The sequence below is a fragment of the Acanthaster planci genome, linkage group LG19 (assembly GCF_054643075.1).
Source record: "Acanthaster planci isolate LZ-2023a linkage group LG19, COTS_SCS, whole genome shotgun sequence".
NCBI lineage: Eukaryota > Metazoa > Echinodermata > Asteroidea > Valvatida > Acanthasteridae > Acanthaster > Acanthaster planci.
In genome coordinates, this window is record NC_141795.1 from 4,954,055 (window position 1) to 4,972,054 (window position 18,000).

General features: G+C 38.0%; 1 protein-coding gene and 1 long non-coding RNA gene across 8 annotated transcripts in view; both read right to left on the reverse strand.

Moving 5' to 3' along the window:
• Positions 1-863: 863 nt before the first annotated feature.
• Positions 864-8,586, reverse strand: LOC147795969 (uncharacterized). Of its 2 annotated transcripts, XR_015423357.1 has the most exons (6): positions 8,211-8,586; positions 7,359-7,414; positions 4,468-4,499; positions 4,261-4,291; positions 3,885-3,919; positions 864-3,491 (listed from the first exon to the last, which is right to left on the reverse strand). It is a non-coding gene; the product is annotated as an uncharacterized LOC147795969 (long non-coding RNA). The 2 variants fall into 2 exon arrangements; XR_015423356.1 differs by having other exon boundaries at positions 864-3,919.
• Positions 8,587-9,224: 638 nt separating this feature from the next.
• Positions 9,225-18,000, reverse strand: part of LOC110986010 (uncharacterized) — a 76,501-nt gene continuing 67,725 nt past the window's right edge. For 5 of the 6 annotated variants that reach the window (XM_087129924.1, XM_087129928.1, XM_087129927.1 and 2 more), the window contains 11 exons: positions 17,208-17,315; positions 16,849-16,911; positions 16,326-16,433; positions 16,075-16,146; positions 15,492-15,599; positions 14,734-14,787; positions 14,459-14,512; positions 14,071-14,097; positions 13,744-13,815; positions 13,208-13,366; positions 9,225-12,698 (listed from right to left, as the gene is read on the reverse strand). In XM_087129924.1, coding sequence (XP_086986050.1) covers positions 13,229-13,366; positions 13,744-13,815; positions 14,071-14,097; positions 14,459-14,512; positions 14,734-14,787; positions 15,492-15,599; positions 16,075-16,146; positions 16,326-16,433; positions 16,849-16,911; positions 17,208-17,315 — 804 coding nt within the window. In that variant the 3' untranslated portion in view covers positions 9,225-12,698; positions 13,208-13,228. The remainder of the gene's footprint in view (positions 12,699-13,207; positions 13,367-13,743; positions 13,816-14,070; positions 14,098-14,458; positions 14,513-14,733; positions 14,788-15,491; positions 15,600-16,074; positions 16,147-16,325; positions 16,434-16,848; positions 16,912-17,207; positions 17,316-18,000) is intronic. The other variant, XM_087129925.1, reaches the window with a different exon arrangement.

The window sequence follows — 18,000 nt, forward strand, 5'->3', positions numbered from 1 at the left end:
ACCAGGTTGCAACAAGACCCTCACACTAAGTGGTCTACCTGTCTCACTCAATAGTCTCCAGAGGAGCAAGTCCAGATGTGTCTCTCGACCATGGAGATAACCCAGCCCACTCTTCAGGCATCAGCCAATGACTTGCTCTCGTGAAAAACAAGGAATGATCTTCTGCAGCATTCAGATCTCAGTGGCAGACTCAACACTGCCTACTCCCAGGACTTCTCCGTTCTCTGAAAGACCCAGTCAGACAAAAGTCCACTCCACTTCATCTAAACCAAAGTGCCATCATCTCCCAATCATGGAAGCTACTTCCCAACCCCTGAACCCCAACAGCTCCTGGCCCTTCAATCAGTTGCTCCAAATCATCCAACAGTCACACTCTGGTGCTTAAGCCTTACCCCTCCACCCTCTCAGCCTCCAAGCCTTAGATCTTGCCAATTTGTCAAGGGGTACCCCTTGCAATCTGGAAATCTAGTCAGTGCTGAAAAATTTCTAAGTATAAACAACCTAAGGTTTATAATTACGAAAACCGTAGAGTTTTTCAAGAAAGTGCCGTGGCCTAGCGGAAAAGAAGAGAGACTGCTAGTCAGCAGGTCCCCGGTTCTAGTCCCAGCCATGCTACCATTTTATTTCTTTTTTTTATAAATCACCACTGCAGAGAGTAAAAAATCCTCTCCCCGGGTCCCCAGCTGGATTTGAACCGGGGACCCGTCAGCCTGGCGGACAGCGAGCTAGCCCACCAAGCCACAAGCTTCTTCGAAAAATTCTGCTCGGAACTTATATTTAAAGGTTAGGATTGCGCAATCAAAAAAAAACTGATCCTTGACCTCATTTCAATAAAAAATTTAAATATTCAAACCAAACATTAGTTGAAATGCATTGTGGGATTGGTTTAATTCGACCTCTCGTTCTCGTCATTTGTACATTAACAATCCAATACTCTTAAGGTGCGATTGTTAAAATTAACGGAAAAATAAACAATATACATTGTAAAATGAAACTGAATTACCAGTCTCTTTAACCAACCTTAAATAGCAACATACAAAATGGCCAATTAATGCTCTAGCAGACAGGCCCTTTTTTTAGTACAATTAGTTCCATTTTTGGGAGTGAATCATTTCTCTTGAGCGACTAAAATTTGGATCCGTCTGAAATAGCTCAGTACCGGCACCAGGTAATAAATTCGTTGGAAATTCAATTAATTTTGTTCAGAAAGTACCTTAAGAATGCCTATTCTTTATGAGTGAAGTTACAGACTGATCCTTACCTGAGCTTCCACTGTGTTGAGGCTTTATAACAGCAATGACCCCATACAGAGTTAAATCGAGTTTCATTTTCCTCCATTTCCAGAATATAACCGGATTTGTCTTCACGTAAAACAATCGTTTCTCAACTCTGACCTTTGCAAACAATTTGATCAGATTTCAAAAAGTTAATACAATAAAAAAATTAATTGAATATTTGTAATCTTTCATTGAGCTCCATAACATTAACTGGTTGGTCAGTTGCGTATAACTGCGCAATTGTGAATGGTCAGTTTTGTTTTTTTCACCATCGATCTTGAGTATTTTCATTAAAAAAAGTCAAAATTCACTAGCCCTTCAAAAGAGAAATGCTCAATAAAGTTATTGAGCATTTCAAGACACATTTTCAATTTTAAAGGCATGATCTTTTAATACAAATGAAAAATATTTCAAATGTTCCATTTTTGAATGCTCATTTAATAGAATGACACAGAGAATAAAGCATTTCCAACATTTATTTCATCATTTGTGTAATTTAATCAGTTTTCTGAGCCCAAATTCGAGTATTGTATCAAAATAAATTTCTATTGTTAAACTACCTGAACTGATCATTACTCTTTCGCTAGTATTTAGTCCTAAAAAGAGAAATGTTTTACCACCTGCTAGCAAGAAAATTCAGGCATATTTAATACACTAGAAATATTTTAGGTATTTCATTTTTGAAACACTCATATAATAAAATCACACACAGAATGAAACGTTAACATTTTAATTCATCATTTGTGTTGTGATCAAGCAAAAGTCATTTGTCAACCCAGGCCAATTTATCGAGTTTCATTCCTTTGAAAGGTGTACCATGTTGATTTCATTTCTATGAAAATCCAAACAATGAAACAACCTTTGGATCAACAGTAGTGGAAGTTGAAACATTAAAAAATTTGACTGATTGAGATGTTTCTTAAAATGTGTGTAATTTGATTACAGTTTTTCAGAGCTAAAATTTTCTTAATCATTCCCAGTTGGATTCCACTAGAACTAAAACAAGCCAAATTTCTATCTCTACACTGCAAAAACTGTTCTGATGGACTAAAACTGCATGGACTGACAAACTGAAGTACGAGGAGACAATGAACCATTTCATGCCTTGCCATTCCAGATCTCTATTGTCCTCACAAATCCATACTTGGTGGGGCCCCCTGTTAAGTTTCATTTCTTTTAGTGTCTTTGATTTTGTACGTTCTGTTGATGGTACTTGGACATCTCTTGAGATGCTGTACATCCTGATTTACTTCTGGTTCTCTGTAGTCAAGAAGCACTTTTCGTGGGCCAAGGTTCACTGCATGGAAGCCTGAAAATAAAAATAATACCAGAATATTGTTGGAAATACACTTTGAAAGTTGGGGAGGTCAAAATGTTTATATTGAGAGACCCTCAGGTAAAGAAGGGCAATTTTTCTCATCAGTAAAAGAAGGTTTAGATGTAAAGTGATAACAAACATCGCATTAAAAAAGCCATCAGAATGAGCTGAATTTACAGTGCAAAAACTGTAATATTCTCAAATAATTTGTATTTATCATACATGTAATTGAACAAGTTAGTCTACTAGCATCAATTTTAATAATGCATGCATACCATTTAATTATTCAATAAAGGAAGTGTAAGTTTGATATATCTTCAAAATGGTGCAGTTTAAGTTTCAATCTGACCAAACCCCCAACCATCAAACTGAAATTAGCCATAATTTTAATTTTACCTTATCTGCATGACGGCAGCCTCGCATGCATCTTCCAGGAGTTTTGAGAGGCATTCAACAAATAATGAGTGAAAAAACCAAGCTATGCTTCTTGATCATGAATGCACCGAAAGGAAAAAACAGATACGCGGCGCTGCTGTTTTCAAGCCGACCTCCTTAAAAGCACCAAGTTCCAATCCAGTCAATGTATGGAAACAATGATTAAAATTAACCCTAACAGACCTCAATCCTTTACTAGTTGGAGGGTTGAGGACTGTTAGGGTTAATTACTCAAATTTCTGATTGTTTGGAGCAACAGTTTCCACAGTGCTTCGGCCATCAAGAGCCAAAATGAAGACCAATATGTCTTAACAGTAGACTTCATCTTTGTAGACAGCTCTTTGTGACAATAGAGGGCTCACTTGTCCTCAGCATAGGGGATGAAGCCAGTTGGTTTCAGTTACTGTCAGTTTACCAAGAGGAGACATCACTCCAGGATGGCAACAAAAGATGCACAAATGCTTGGACAAAATAAACCAAAAGTAGAAATTAATTCTGCACCATTTATTAACCTTCACAAGGGTGATAATCAAATGTTTTTCTTAATTTGATTTGAGTGAACTATCAAAATTGAAGTGCTCTCAATATGATGAATACACGTTATGGTAAATTAAAGAAACTGGATTTGCTTCAGTTCGAATTTTTCACTTTTAAAATTAAATCAATTATGAATTTAAATGACATTTCTGAAACAGTTTTTGACATCCAAATTCTTTTATTTTATTCCCCTTCAAACTGAGAGCAGTTTATTGGATGTCTCATCTAGGATATTCAATAATTAATGCATTATGTATTCCTGTTCTCTATATCTGTTAGACATAATTTATGTACTCAATGACCTGACTCAAACTGACCTGAAGGGACTTGTGAGGCATCACAGAAGCATCATCTGGGAAAAAGAAAGTTCAGATTTTCAGACATTTTAACTCATGTAGAAAAGCTGCCTCCCACATTATGCATTCTGTAAGCTTCGTCACAGGTTAACTTACTGGCATTTTTTCCAACAGCTACAATGCAAAACCAATCAAGATACGACAGTGCATGGAGTTACTCCGTATGAAACTTTTATTAAAACTTTTTAAAAACTTAGGTGTTGATTCCTGGTAAGACAACAATGGGGGGAAGGCCTTTTTCAATGCAATACTACAAAAGCCATACAAAGTATTCTGGCATTCAAAGACTGTTTTAACAAAGAATATTTCCAGGCATGTGTTTGTTCAATATCCTCACCACGTGTCCTGCTCATCAGATGCACTGTTCCCTGGAGTTAAAAAACAAAAACAAATTTTAAATGAACCTATCAACAGGTTGATACATTTCCAAATGTCAGTTTCAAAATTTGTCTTAAGGCGGCATCATAATAAGTGTACAGTTCTGATGAAATCTTTGCACTGACAAACACCAATGACCAACTTAAATGGACGTATGAATATTTACCCGCTCTAATCCTCAATCACATTTCCTCCCACCTGAAAAAAAAATTATACAAAATATCATCATGAACAAATAGAAAATAAATCATAATTACGAACATACTGGAAACAAATCAAAAATGTTATTTTTCACAATGGTCCTTTATTTAACACGTCATCACAAGTTTCACTTGAAGTGAGTGACATGGAGGTGAGAATTGGCATTTTAACGTTCATAATTTTTTTTCTATTCTCAGAGCTGCCAACTTCTTCATTACAAGACTAACTGAAAACAGATATAGTGCATAAAGTGGCAAAATTCAGGAAAATTCATTCGTCTGCAATGCAATTATCCCATTTAATTCACTTGAAATATTTCCCCCTTTACAAATGTTGAAAATGTTCTCACACAAAAATGACACACAGAACTCAGTTCAAATGATACATACACAGTCAATTTTCAAGATTTATTTCAAATCTGAGAAGCATGTATGAAACCATGCTGAATGCTGTTTTTGTTTAAGTTAAGAACAGTTCTTTAATAACTGAGAGACTACCAGTATACAATAGATAGAAACTAAGAATCTGGAGAGTAAAAGGACCCTGTAAAGCTGCTGATTAAGAACATAAATCCAGGGGAGAAGTGGAGATCGGGGGGGTGTACGAAAACAGAAGACAGATTTTGAGGATTTTAGGAACTTCTCAACAACCAAGATGTATTGAGCAGCAATGAAAGGGGAGAAAATGGGAGAATATGGTATAAATATGCTATTTTGAGGTAAGGTTCAGTGCTGTAAGTATAGGTAGTATACATGGACATGTATCATGGATCAGCATCCCATCTTTTCAAATTTCCATGGCCGGGTAATGTTTTAAATTACATCATTCCTCAATCGTCTAGTCGCTGGCACAAATTTTGGCAGACTTGCTCCTGAATTGACAGTTGAACAGTAAAGTACGAACTCAACATCAAACACCAACAAACACAAAACATCCATCCATGTGTCTCACATACTGATTTATTATGTTACTCGCTGTACATGCCAGAGCGTTCATTTGAAGAATTACTGAATGAGGTTGAACAATGACATTGTAATCCAAATTTCAATAAATTCACTCCATTTACAGAATATTTAGCTGAACTCCGTATCCACTGCCAAAACTCACACAGAAATAACGGACAAAGAATAAACAACTTCACTCTTTATTGCTGTTGCTTCTAATTCATCAAAATATGTACATGATTAACTGAGATTAAACAGAGTTTAAGAATAAAATCAAAGATAGTACTTAAGAAATTTTAGCATGAGGTCCACTCGCATGAAAAAAAAAGTTTAGCGACATATGTGTTGGTGCTCTGTTGGCCTATTCTCCACGATTAAAGTATTTTCCCAATAATGAATACCCCATTTACAGTCCTAGTCTGAGATCAGAGTTCAGGATTAAATCAATCAATGTCACGATCACTGTCTGGGTAAGAATTGGAAAGCAGGATTGGATCCAGACAGTACCAGAAGTAGAGTCCAGGTTTCCATCTGCTCTTAGTTCAGGGTTCTCCGCTACAGCGGCATCTAAGATCCGATCACCAGTTTTGAAGTCTTCCTGTAGTTAGCTGGCTCTGGTTTTGTCATTTCTCATCCACTTAAGTTCCCCCAGTTGAGTTTAAACAGCATATCGCCGCCTTCCTTCGGGGGGGGGGGGATTTCTCCAATGTTGGTTTTCAGGTGTTGAAGTGTTGTGCAGCATGCAGTGATTGGCCCATCATTACATTCACTCAGATATATCACTTTGATGAAACGGTGTGTCTGTAGGTCTAAACTGTAAAAACACATCTCCAGATGATTCATGCATCTCCAACGTCAACTTGATGTCTTGTAATTGTTCACTTATCGTTCACAATGTTCGCTTCACACTATCTGCCTCGAGACAAAACACACTCTCACCAGTTAAACAGAGCCCTGTTGGAAACTATACAACTGCAATGCATGCATTTCATCGTCATTCGTAAATCAACAAAGTGCAGTTCTAACCAACAGAGCCTCCATTGCTTGGAAAATGGCACCTCCTCTTGATTGTGTTGAGGTCTCATACACATGCGCATCTCCCTGGCCAACTCTTTGGCTGTCTTGATGTGGCACTGACTACATCCGTTAATCCTATGGTTGGTAGTGCCCATGGATGCCCACTGCCTATACACACACCCTCTTTTTGAATTGGCCAATCACAGGCTTGTCTTGGTGGTCAGTATATGGCACTACAGTCAAAACCTGCATTTTCTCTCTTGATTATGGACCCTGGTGATCTACCCTGAACATATGCAACAATGCCTTATTGTTGGGAAGAGGGTTATAGAAAATTGTTCAAGGGTGTTAAAAGCCAAATGTGCTTGGAAGGGGGAGAGTAAAAGATGTGTTAGCTACTGTAAATGAGAAGGAAACTATTCCCTATTCAACATTCAAAAATGGAGGGTTGAGCCTCCTAAGAACAAAGCATGAACTTCTAAATGAAAATTTGTATCTTGAAGTTTCTAAACAATCATTTGAGCACAGAAGACGTGTACAATACAGGACGGAAAGCTGAGTTTTGTATATGGATTCCAGTAATTATTTCCTACAGTGACCTATTAGCCATCAAAAAGCAAAAACATGTCCAGAAAAGTTTTAATTCGGGGGAAAAAGTTGTTTACTTAGAAAATACTTAATTTTTCAGACAAGTCTCATAGGTTTGTGCATGGGGCGTCAAGTGGCGTCCGTATATAGAACTTTTTCCCTGGAAAGGGCGTTGCAAGGGCCTCAACTTTATTTACTATACATGTATATTATTTTAACAAAGGTCAGTCACTGCAAAACTGCTGGAAAGGCACAAATCCGGGACGAAGAAAAATGTCTAATTTTGTTTGGAAAAATAAGTACTTACATTTACAAAACGTTGTTGACTTGCCTGCATGTACAGAACGGCTGTAGTGCAACATTCTATCCAAAATGACAAGGTATTCCAGTCTTAGATTTAAAAACAGGGAGTGCAGCGGTGTAAACGTGATAGGAAAAGGCCCAGGTCATTCATGTATCAATCAATCTTGTTTATTTCTCCACGTAGCAATGCGATAAATATCACAGAATTACTGCAATAAAATTTGGACGAGGCCTCTAAAAAGCAGGGCTTGTCTCGTAATGGGCCCAAGGAATTAAATTAAATAACAACTACAAACACACACATGTAAACATAGCAGAAATTACATGGGACAGAGCGTAACCAGTAAAACCTGTTAACCCCAACCCCTAGGGTGTATGTAAAATCGTATTGAAATTGGAGGATTTGGGACTGTCAGGGTTAATGGATGATTAATTTACAGGCAATCATTCACTAAGTGATTTTTATAATTGTGTATGATTAAAGATCGACTGCAAACTTTTTTTAATGAGAGATCCAGTGAGTTCCATAGTTGAGGGCCTTCATGCCCAACTGTACTAGCAGCCAGCTTAGTACATGAAGAGCTGTAGTAATAGTCTGAACAGTGTCTAGTAAGGCGGGGAGGAATATTTACATTTTGGGGTGGTTTTTTTTGGTGAACATTCAGCAGATGGATTTCGGGAATTTGGAATTACGTATATGAAGTTGATGCATTAACGTAGCTAGCTGGAATAAGCAAACATCACCAATTTTCAACACTTTACATTTCTATAAAAATGATGTTTCCAAACGAGTCAGAACTTGCAGAACCCCACACCGTTGAAAGCTGAGCCCAAAACTGAATGAAACAGTACTCACCTTGACAAAACTGACGGATAGTCATGGCGTTGACAACTTTATGCTAGATTTGGCGAAATACATGTAACACAACCATCCCTTATGTCCTCGCAACATACACTGTGCATGTACATCGTACTGTCAATATACGCATTAAATGTGCAACCGCAGCAGATTCCAGTTTCGTGTACCTACTTAAAACCCCTCTTTAAATCTCCGTAGTTGAAAAATGCCAGGCGAGAGCACTTCTTTGAGCTTTGTAAAACAACATGAGCTGGTCTACACGACAGGATGTACAACGGAAAAACGAGAAATTTCAGGCTTAAAATAATCCAACTACACCGTATGTTACAGCAGGAGCGCCATGACGAAAACAACCATGAAGACAACGCATGCGCGCAAAATTTGAAAAGAAGGCTAGAGCACGTGTGTACGCGCCTTTTATCCACTTTTTTTTGCATGTTAAGGCAGTGGCGTAAATTCTGTGCTGGAACTATGATGGGAAATTGTTGGGGGGGTTTGACTTCCAAAGTTATGGAAATTAGAGGGTGGGGTTCTGACACCATGACACAATATGGGAGTGACGTTCATGACAGACGTATATCTTTATTGCAGTGTGTACACGAACATTCCTGCAGAATCTTACATTAAAACGGCATATTTGTAGCTTTTTAAAAATTGTTGTCCGTTTTTAGTGCTATTAAGTACATTTTTTGTTGTAGGGGAAGTCCAATATATTCTTCGCAATCTACCTTTTTTCTACCTTTTTTAAAGAGAGGTGATGATTCAACAGGCCACGCCCATCACCAGTCAAAAAGTGGGGGACACGCATACTCCCCTTCCTCTGATCACGAATTCTGCCGTAAAAATGCATGTAACTTTCTAAATGTTTATTTCGATACAAATAATATACGTCTTCACTTACGAGAAACTTTTGCCACACCTTCCCCCCGCCCAAAAAAGAACGCAAAACAAATTGATATAAAAATAATCTGATTAGGAAACGGTAAAGTATAAACCACACAGTGCACATAATTATGTACATTATGATGATGAACCCTCATCAACATTTATTTGATTTTACAGGTCGATTCTCGCCAATGAGGTAATAAACTGACTTAGGCAAGATAAAACATTCAGCAAATACATCATTCGTGAGCACCTTATAAATATGTAAAATATGTAATTTGCATAATCTTATAGCTTATTTGCATACTTCATGACGGAACGTATGCTATCTACAGAATATTCAAATAAACAAAATGGAAGTCTAGCTTATGACAAAGCTTTACAGTTAAAGTCATTTACAAAACCCAATTATTAAATAAATTACTCCTCGTCTCAAACAATAGGACCTTTCGCTTAAAGAAAATTGCTCAACTTGAAAGTAGAGTGTTACATTTTATTTTAGACCGACGTCAAGAAATTTTGATATTTCTTGAGAAAGCAACATGTGATGGCCGTGATGTAGTTCATGCATTCAGTTATATTAAAAAAACGCCAACCCACTCAAACTTTTCTGCTGTAATGTCCAAAAGATTCCCACGTGTATTAAAGACAACACTGAAATCAAACACACTAGAACGTTTAATTTCCCCTCATCTAAATACAAGCCTCGGCGTTTTCAACAGACAGAAACGAACTCCCTATGTCCGACCATTTCAGTCTGATCTCTATTCATCACCGTATTTCTCAGCCTGTTTCATTCTGAAAACGCAACAATGAGATCAGCCACAAACAACAGGCCTACACATCGCGCGGAATTTCGGAATTTAGTTTCGTTGCTATGCAAAACATGCACAGTCCTTAGCAAATATCTGTACTTGGTAGCTCCGTCAAATTTCTGCCATTCCAAAATTTCCAGATAGGAAAGTTATACAAGGTGCCAACTTTCGCTTAGCATTTTGTTCTTACCAGCTAGCTGAATGCATGCACATCAGACACTCTATGGCACAAGGGTGACGTCCTTTCATAATGCAGTATCTTTACATAATTTACACGTAAAATACATGAGCTAAGATTTTGTGACGTCACGAAACAGGTGCTGACATGCATAATATCAAACTTAAGGCAGAGTGTGGGAAAAGACAGTCACCTTTGATGGAGTAATCAATGATTGTCGCTTCAAAAAGAAGTAAAATTGCGATGTCTCTTCCAACTCACAAAGACACCGACTGAATTGAGTTAACACTTTACTCAATGTCCTCAAAAATGATTTAGATACGCACTAATATCTTTCAAGTCTATTATTACAAGAAGCACCTTGGGCAAGCGATTTCTGCAATGCAGCCCCTCATTATTCCATTTTAGGTTTACTGGTGCATAATTCAAATACAAAAATATTGTTATCTGGGTGATTTAAACACAGTATCATAGGAGGACATAATCAAAAGATCACAGATTCATCCGTCAAATTTTAAGTCACGGTGGAGTTGATTTTAAACTTTGACCTTTTCAAAATTGAAAAATCGTCCACAACTGCATGATTCCTCCGTTTGACACTGCAATACACGCAATTAAAGGGACAAGAATTCAACAAAATGACTGAGAAAAAATCATTTGATGAACAAGAAACAAGAAAAAAATTTATGGGCAGTGTCAGCGCCACTGGGGAAAAAAATCTTTCACTCATGACAAAATCAGCTGAAATCAGTACGAAAATTAATCAAAACCGCCCACAATCGAACCTGACAGTCACTGACTTCCTCTTACTTTGTTACTTTTCCAGAACAGTTTCATGTCACAGCAACATTTAAAAGTCATGCGATAACATTCTCAACTTCACTATTTTTCAATAGAACACCAACAGCAATACCAGACAAGGCAATACGATACAAATATAACACAAAAGCACGGTAAAAGTTCTAAACCAAGGCAATCTTTAAATAAAACAAATAAATAAATGGACAGTAATGGCTATTTGACTATTTATATTATTTACGACTACAATTGCATGACTGAAAACAGCATTTCAGAGTTTTCGTCAAACAAATATGTTTTCAACGGATACTCCTTTTAAAAACAATCGTGCATAAATATGTACAGCTTAAAAATGACTGCCGATTCGGTAATTCAAAAAGGCTAGGTCAGTTGAGAGTAAACCACGCTTGCGAGTACGAGTCGCGTTTCGGACGGCGCTGATAGGACAGACATCGTGCGCGTGTAATTCTGTTCCCGAATGACCTCGGGCGCGTTTCATTCTGGACATGTTGCTGTTGAAATACCGAATTAGCCCATTGAATTATAACCGTATATGGAAGGCTTCATTTAGAAGAACCAGTAACGATTATGATTATTCATTCCGCAATATCGCAAAAGCTACACTGTATAGCATGCATACATTCCAATACAAATGCATATTCATTGTCAGTGTCCAATCAAATGCTGTAATGTCCTTTGTACATATTCATTATGAATTTCAGCCAATAAAAATGAAATATACGGTGATGGTTTAACTGTACTTTTATTTACAAAACTAGTATACAACACGAGCTAACGACAGTAAAACATATTCCAGATATAAAAAGAGCTGCTCGAGGAGCATTTTAAAGTTTAAATAAAAAGGAAATTAGCTCACTTATCTGAAAAATATCAAGGCATGCCTTGAAAGGGATCATGAAAGTTTGATTGAGAACCCCTCTCCAAGAAACAGACAAAAAATACTTCTCACTGAAGACATGGAAGGAAAATAAACTAGAAATCACATCCAACTTAACATTTCCATAAGCCAATTAAATTTCAAGCAAATTTCCTTGTCCCAGTCTTTCAACATGAAGAGTTAAATTTCCAATTACAATGTGATTGGGCAGTAGCACAGAGTATGCAGGCTAAAGTAGATGTGGTACACGAGGCTACTTTATGCAACCCAGTATTATTATGAATCACAAAGTCGTGCATGAATATCGGTAAATTTCACCGTCCTGCAAAGTTTGGGAAGAAGCAACGTGAAGATGAAGAGTGTCTCGTCTTGACCAAAAAGAGACAGGATTTGGCATTATGCCATGTATTTGTAGAGCCACAACACAAAGAGCCATATAAAGTATGTAGGTTTACCGGAAGTTACTTTGCGAAATTAAAGCACCTTTTATAGAAACATTTCCACCTTTCATACAGAAAAATATCATGTCAGGAACCAGAAAAACTTTGTATTCTGTCAGTGCTCCTTGGATGAGACGATGTGGCCCTTAGTTTCAAATGTTACGCACATTCCCCAGACAACGACCCGCACATTTCTCATGCAGACACTCTTCCCCAAATAGAATACAATAAAAAATATATAAACTTTTTATTATAAGTATTTCTGTTTATTTTTGTTTCTTTTTTTCCCCTTATAAATCTGCTATATGTACATATCCATACAGTGTAGTACTAAAAATGACATGGCAGGAACCAGCCTGGTGTTCCATAAGTTGGTATGGTGCTGAACAGCGCCCTCATGTCAGACTAAACATTTCGAGACCTCTAAGGTTGGTAGTAGCAGCATTCTGGTAGCGGTAACCCATTTGAACCCTGCAGTAATACCAGGGGAAAAATTGAATTTGTCAGGCATAAAACAAAAGAAACCTCCAGGCATACCCTCAGCGCTATCTCCAATTCTTGCTTGTCCAAGTAAGTCAACTTCCACACTACTCAATCAAGGTTCACACCTGTTCCAGATAAATCTTCCTAAATCTGCCAAATAACATGCCTTTATACCCAGTCACACCCTTTTAACCAAAAGTACTTCCATGCACAGCTGGGCTTTGTATCTCCTAACCCAAGCCAACTCCTTCAAACTTCATCACAACCATCAATTCTCTACATTCATTTCATCACACGCCCTTCAAACCCATATGACACCCCTCAATCAAAAAACCCCTTCCTGCCTTTCAGCCACTCCCTTCATTCAAGCCTCAGCCCCTTCCCCTTCAAGCCCCAATCACACCCTTCAACTCAACCCCATCGGTCCTAGCCATATGCCCACGTAAAACCACACCCCTCCAAGCCCCTCCCCCCTGTCACACCCATTTGTGTCTCACAACTTGTCTGTTGGCCGTCACTCATTTGGTCTTCGGACAGCACTGAAGATCAGATCCACTCAGGAGACTCACCACGGGTACTGGCGCATCCAGACCAGGGGGTCCTGGATCACCAGGTTGACCTTTGACCCCCTTCCTCCCTCTCTTTCCTTTGGAACCCTACATTTGACAATAAAAACAGACTTGTAACATCATATTGATTACGGTTTGAGATTACACTGTGTCATAAGGCCCCATGGTACAGCCTCTTAATTTTCCTGAAAATTTTTTTTAATAATCTTTTAATTTGTAACTGAATTGTCCTGCTCAAAATCAGGTATAAAAGTCAAGCAATAAGCGACGAGAACAGGACTTTAGAAAGTCGTGCAACACTACGAACAAAAACGAACAGAGATTGAAAGAATGAAATGTTAACTCAATCATCAACACAACTTCATTCAAAGGACACTTGAAGTTCACAGCACAGACTGATGTTTAGCATAAGAACAAAGCCTAATATTGAAGATCTGTTATGCTGGATCTTCAAAGAGATTTACCTGTTCTCCTCTTAATCCACGATCACCCTTTTCACCCCTGGGGCCTGGCTCACCCTGAATGCCTTGTGAACCCTACAATCATGTCACAACGTTACCAAAAGCACAATTTTTACCACAAGGAACAACATCAAAAAAGGAAAGAAATCAAAAACCACACATTGAGAAAATGACCAAGCAACTCAGAGTCAAAGAAGGTTTTATGCAATTTACATTTTTCATGAACACAAAAATAACTATCAATGTCACCTCAAAAAGAAAAGGTATTCAAGAAAAGACTAATGCTCCATACTCATGAAAACATCAAAAAATCTGGATGACAGTCCTCACCTTTTCGCCCTGATGACCAGGTGGGCCCTGATAAAAAAGGAAAGAATACAAAAAAGAGTGGGTTAGGTAGAAAACTTCATCTTCAATTGTGGAAAAACATTGTTTCAAATTCTATTTTCATGGCTTTTCTAATACCATGAAAATGTTTGCCAGGCTGTTATGTTACCAAATGTTACCAGGGTAATCAGCAAATAAGCTTGTAACAGCAAAAGATCACTTGAAACGCAGTGCATGTAGTTACATGTGACTATCTTCCAGTGTTGTGAGGAAGAAGTTTTATATTTTATGGGACCTCCCCGCAAGGTCTTGGCACAAAAGTCAGGTGACCTTTAAAACAATCTATTATTTGGGTGCTTATTTTTAAAAAAAGTAAACAAGGCTGTCTTACCAAGGATCCCTTTGGTCCTTCTCTGCCAATTCTGCCAGGCTCCCCAGCAGGGCCCTGTCACACAAACAATTGTATGTCTTATTAAATTCCAAGGAAGGTAGTTCTTTGCATACTGGTTTAGTTCATGCACAATTTAGAATCAAGTTACAGTTTAACACCTGAGTGATACAAAAGCATAACCCAAAATCAACAACGGTTTACGTTCATGAGGACACTGTATAGTATTGTGGTGGGGCTTATAAATATCAATTCTGAGATCTGGCATCCCGGCTTACCATAGCTCCTGTTGGACCAACTTCACCTCGTTCTCCAGTCTCTCCTTTATTACCCTGCAGAAGTATGTGACATATGCATACATAAATTGTACACTGTTGTGTCATCTCCCTTGGCACGTCGATGAGTAAAGCAAGGAAATGTTCAACAGCTGGAGCTCAACTAGGGACTTCTACTACCTCAATTGGGCTCTGGCAATTTTCCATGCATGCTTACATTTGGACAGCTTAACATGGGTAATTCCTGTGTCACCTGTTCAAAGTTCAGTACAATGCTTAGCAATAGATGACTTGGTTGAGTTCTAAAATGGGTTTGCACCAGAAATGAATATCAAAACATTCTGTTCATAGAGGAACATCAACAATTATTTAAAAAATCTTTACATTATCTGTGACTGAAGCAACAAAATATACGGAGCACAAGACAGGACAAAACATTGCTGATTACACACAAATAACTGTGGTTAACACAGAGAAAGTATGGTTAGTAAATGATTAAAATAAAGGACATGTGGCTGATTCTTCGGGGAGAGAGAATGAAGGAAGGAAACTTGTTAGTGTATAGCACATGATTCATGAAAACAACTATTAGTAGGGAAAATATTTAATTAAAGCAACTGGAAAATATTGGATCAGTAGAACAAAAAATGGAAAAATTAGTGCAGATGAAAATTCAACACGTCCCTAAAAACATTAGAAATATTAGAATTTTTAGAGTGGAGGGTTAGTAAATAATTGAACATGACGCCTTGTTTACATACAGCAGGTCCGCTTAGTCCGATAGAGCCTTTTTCTCCCTTCTGACCGGGCGGTCCACTCAAGCCTTGCTGACCGACTGGACCGGGGGGACCTACTGTGCCTTTAAGACCCTATGACAAATCAATCAACTGATTCATGAAGGTACTTTGCAAGAAAATATCAGTAAGAGGAAGGGTTTCAGACAGTAACACAGTAAAAACCTAGAACACTGAGAGTGGTATCTCAAAGTCACCTACAGAATGAGGACATGCCTTTCTTTCTTCGTAGAGATTTTTCCTTTTGAAAGTTCCACTGGATTTATCAAACACTTGTGAAAACCAAATGGAAGACTGAAGCACCTTTACATTCAGATATCAATTTACACACACAGACTGTCAGTTACTTTGTAGACGCTCAATCCTCGATCTTTAGCTAACTCAGATTTTAGACCTGTGTGCTACCAACTAAATGTAGAAATTTGTACCAGTTTATCCTGGTCTGTTTGACAGCAAATTTCCTGGTAACACAGACAAACACCATATGAATAAACAATACTCGAAGATTTGTTGATTTGTAGAAAAATTTGAAGAAGTTGATGCTGTGTACCTCCAAACCTTGCATGCCTGGTGCCCCGGTTTCACCTGGTAACCCAGCATCTCCCTTTTCTCCTTTCTCACCCTAGAAACACATTGACGAATGAAATAATTGAATCAAGCAACAAGCAAAAGCAGTTAAAGAACTTTTAAATGGAAACTGACAAAGTACATTTTTCCCCTTAAATTGAAAAGGTTACAGCCAGGAGAAGCAGAAATAAATGTTAGTACACAATTGTCTGGCTTGATCACATGACTACCTACAGTCAATCCTATTGGTCCAATCTGACCATCGCTGCCTTTCTCTCCTGGTGTGCCAGGCCCTCCCATGATGCCCTTTGGTCCAGGCAATCCCATCATGCCCTTTTCTCCCTGTTTTATAATGATGTAAAGTTCACATAAGTTCAGACAGAAGCACTTCCACAGATTGAGACAATGTATTGACAACAAAATGAAGGAGGGAAATTTACATATTACCATGTCTGACATTTCCCCCCCAAAATTCAAAACATGAGCTTTAAGCCAATTTCTCAAAGTAACTGTTTTAACTGACTTTTCAATAAACAAGTAATGAGATTGACATATGGACCATATAAGCCACTCATAAGGCTTTTGCCATACAGTAATCACTTGGTTAAATTGATCTTACATGTTGCTGACAAAATGCTCTGATTCAATAAACTACTTTTGGAGACATGATGTTACACTTGAAACAATGAAAATCAAGCTGTGATGTTAGTAGGACAGAAAAAGATTGATTAGTTCTGAGACATGATGAAGTTTCTACCTGGGGTCCTGTTGCCCCTGGAACCCCGATGTCACCCTTCAAGCCATTTTCTCCTCTATCACCCTACAGGAATAGAAAAAACGAAGTTATTCTCCAGAATCCTTGATATCTCATCCTGAAAATTCAAGCCATTACTTCAGCAAACAAAATTACGTCAAAACCCTGCACAACCTTAAAAAAGGAAGAAAGACAACAAAGGCAGAAACAAGCATGATTGGCATCATTCAAAAATGCATGCAGGCCACTGGTATTTTTACAACTATGGTTTGATAATATAAACACATGGGGAGGAGAAATCCTCTCCAACCAATGACAACACCAACCCTGATTTTTCACCCTTTCCAAGCTTCCAGTCATACCTTCCCTCCCTTCATTCCAGGCAAGCCTTGCTCTCCTACATCCCCCTTCTTCCCTTCAGGGCCTGGTGTGCCTGGTATACCATCGCGCCCAGCTGTTCCATTCAAACCCTGAGAAAAAAATATTTGGGAGAGAGAACGTCTAACGATTGAACATGAATGTGGAACTTCTTAATGCAATTTTTAAATATGATCTTTGGACTTAATTACATGTAACTCACAATTTAACTCCCTCTTGCAATCATCCATAACTTTAAGATACTGCAAAGCAACATCTTTTACATTTCCTCAAGTTGAAGAAATAAATGCGCAGGCAATAAAGGGAACAATGTTTCCATGTTGAACAAAATCCTAAAGCTCTTACCATTCTCAGTTCATTGATCCCCATAAATAAATGTTTGAAAAGGCAGTTAGACCTGTAGGTTTTCTTCTTATAAAAGTAATTCACATAATCCAAGCACATGTAATTACTTTTTGTTAAATTAAAACAAATAAAACTTTACAGGCCACTAACTTCACATACATGTAGCTCTGTTTGCAAAAGTAACAAGACAGACAAATTTTACCAAAGCAGACCCAAACTAATGGCTAATTTCCATATGTGGGTCTGGCTTGAAATACCAATAGTGTTTCCAGATGCATCTGGTTAAGACCTGAGAAAAGTGAATGTTAGGCAAAACAAACATTCATGCAAAAAGCAAAATTCAGCAGGAAGTTACTTCATGTTAAGGCGAGTATTTTACAGAAAAAAAGGGGCAACATGACTAGCAAGGAATCATGACTTCATTGGTTCCGT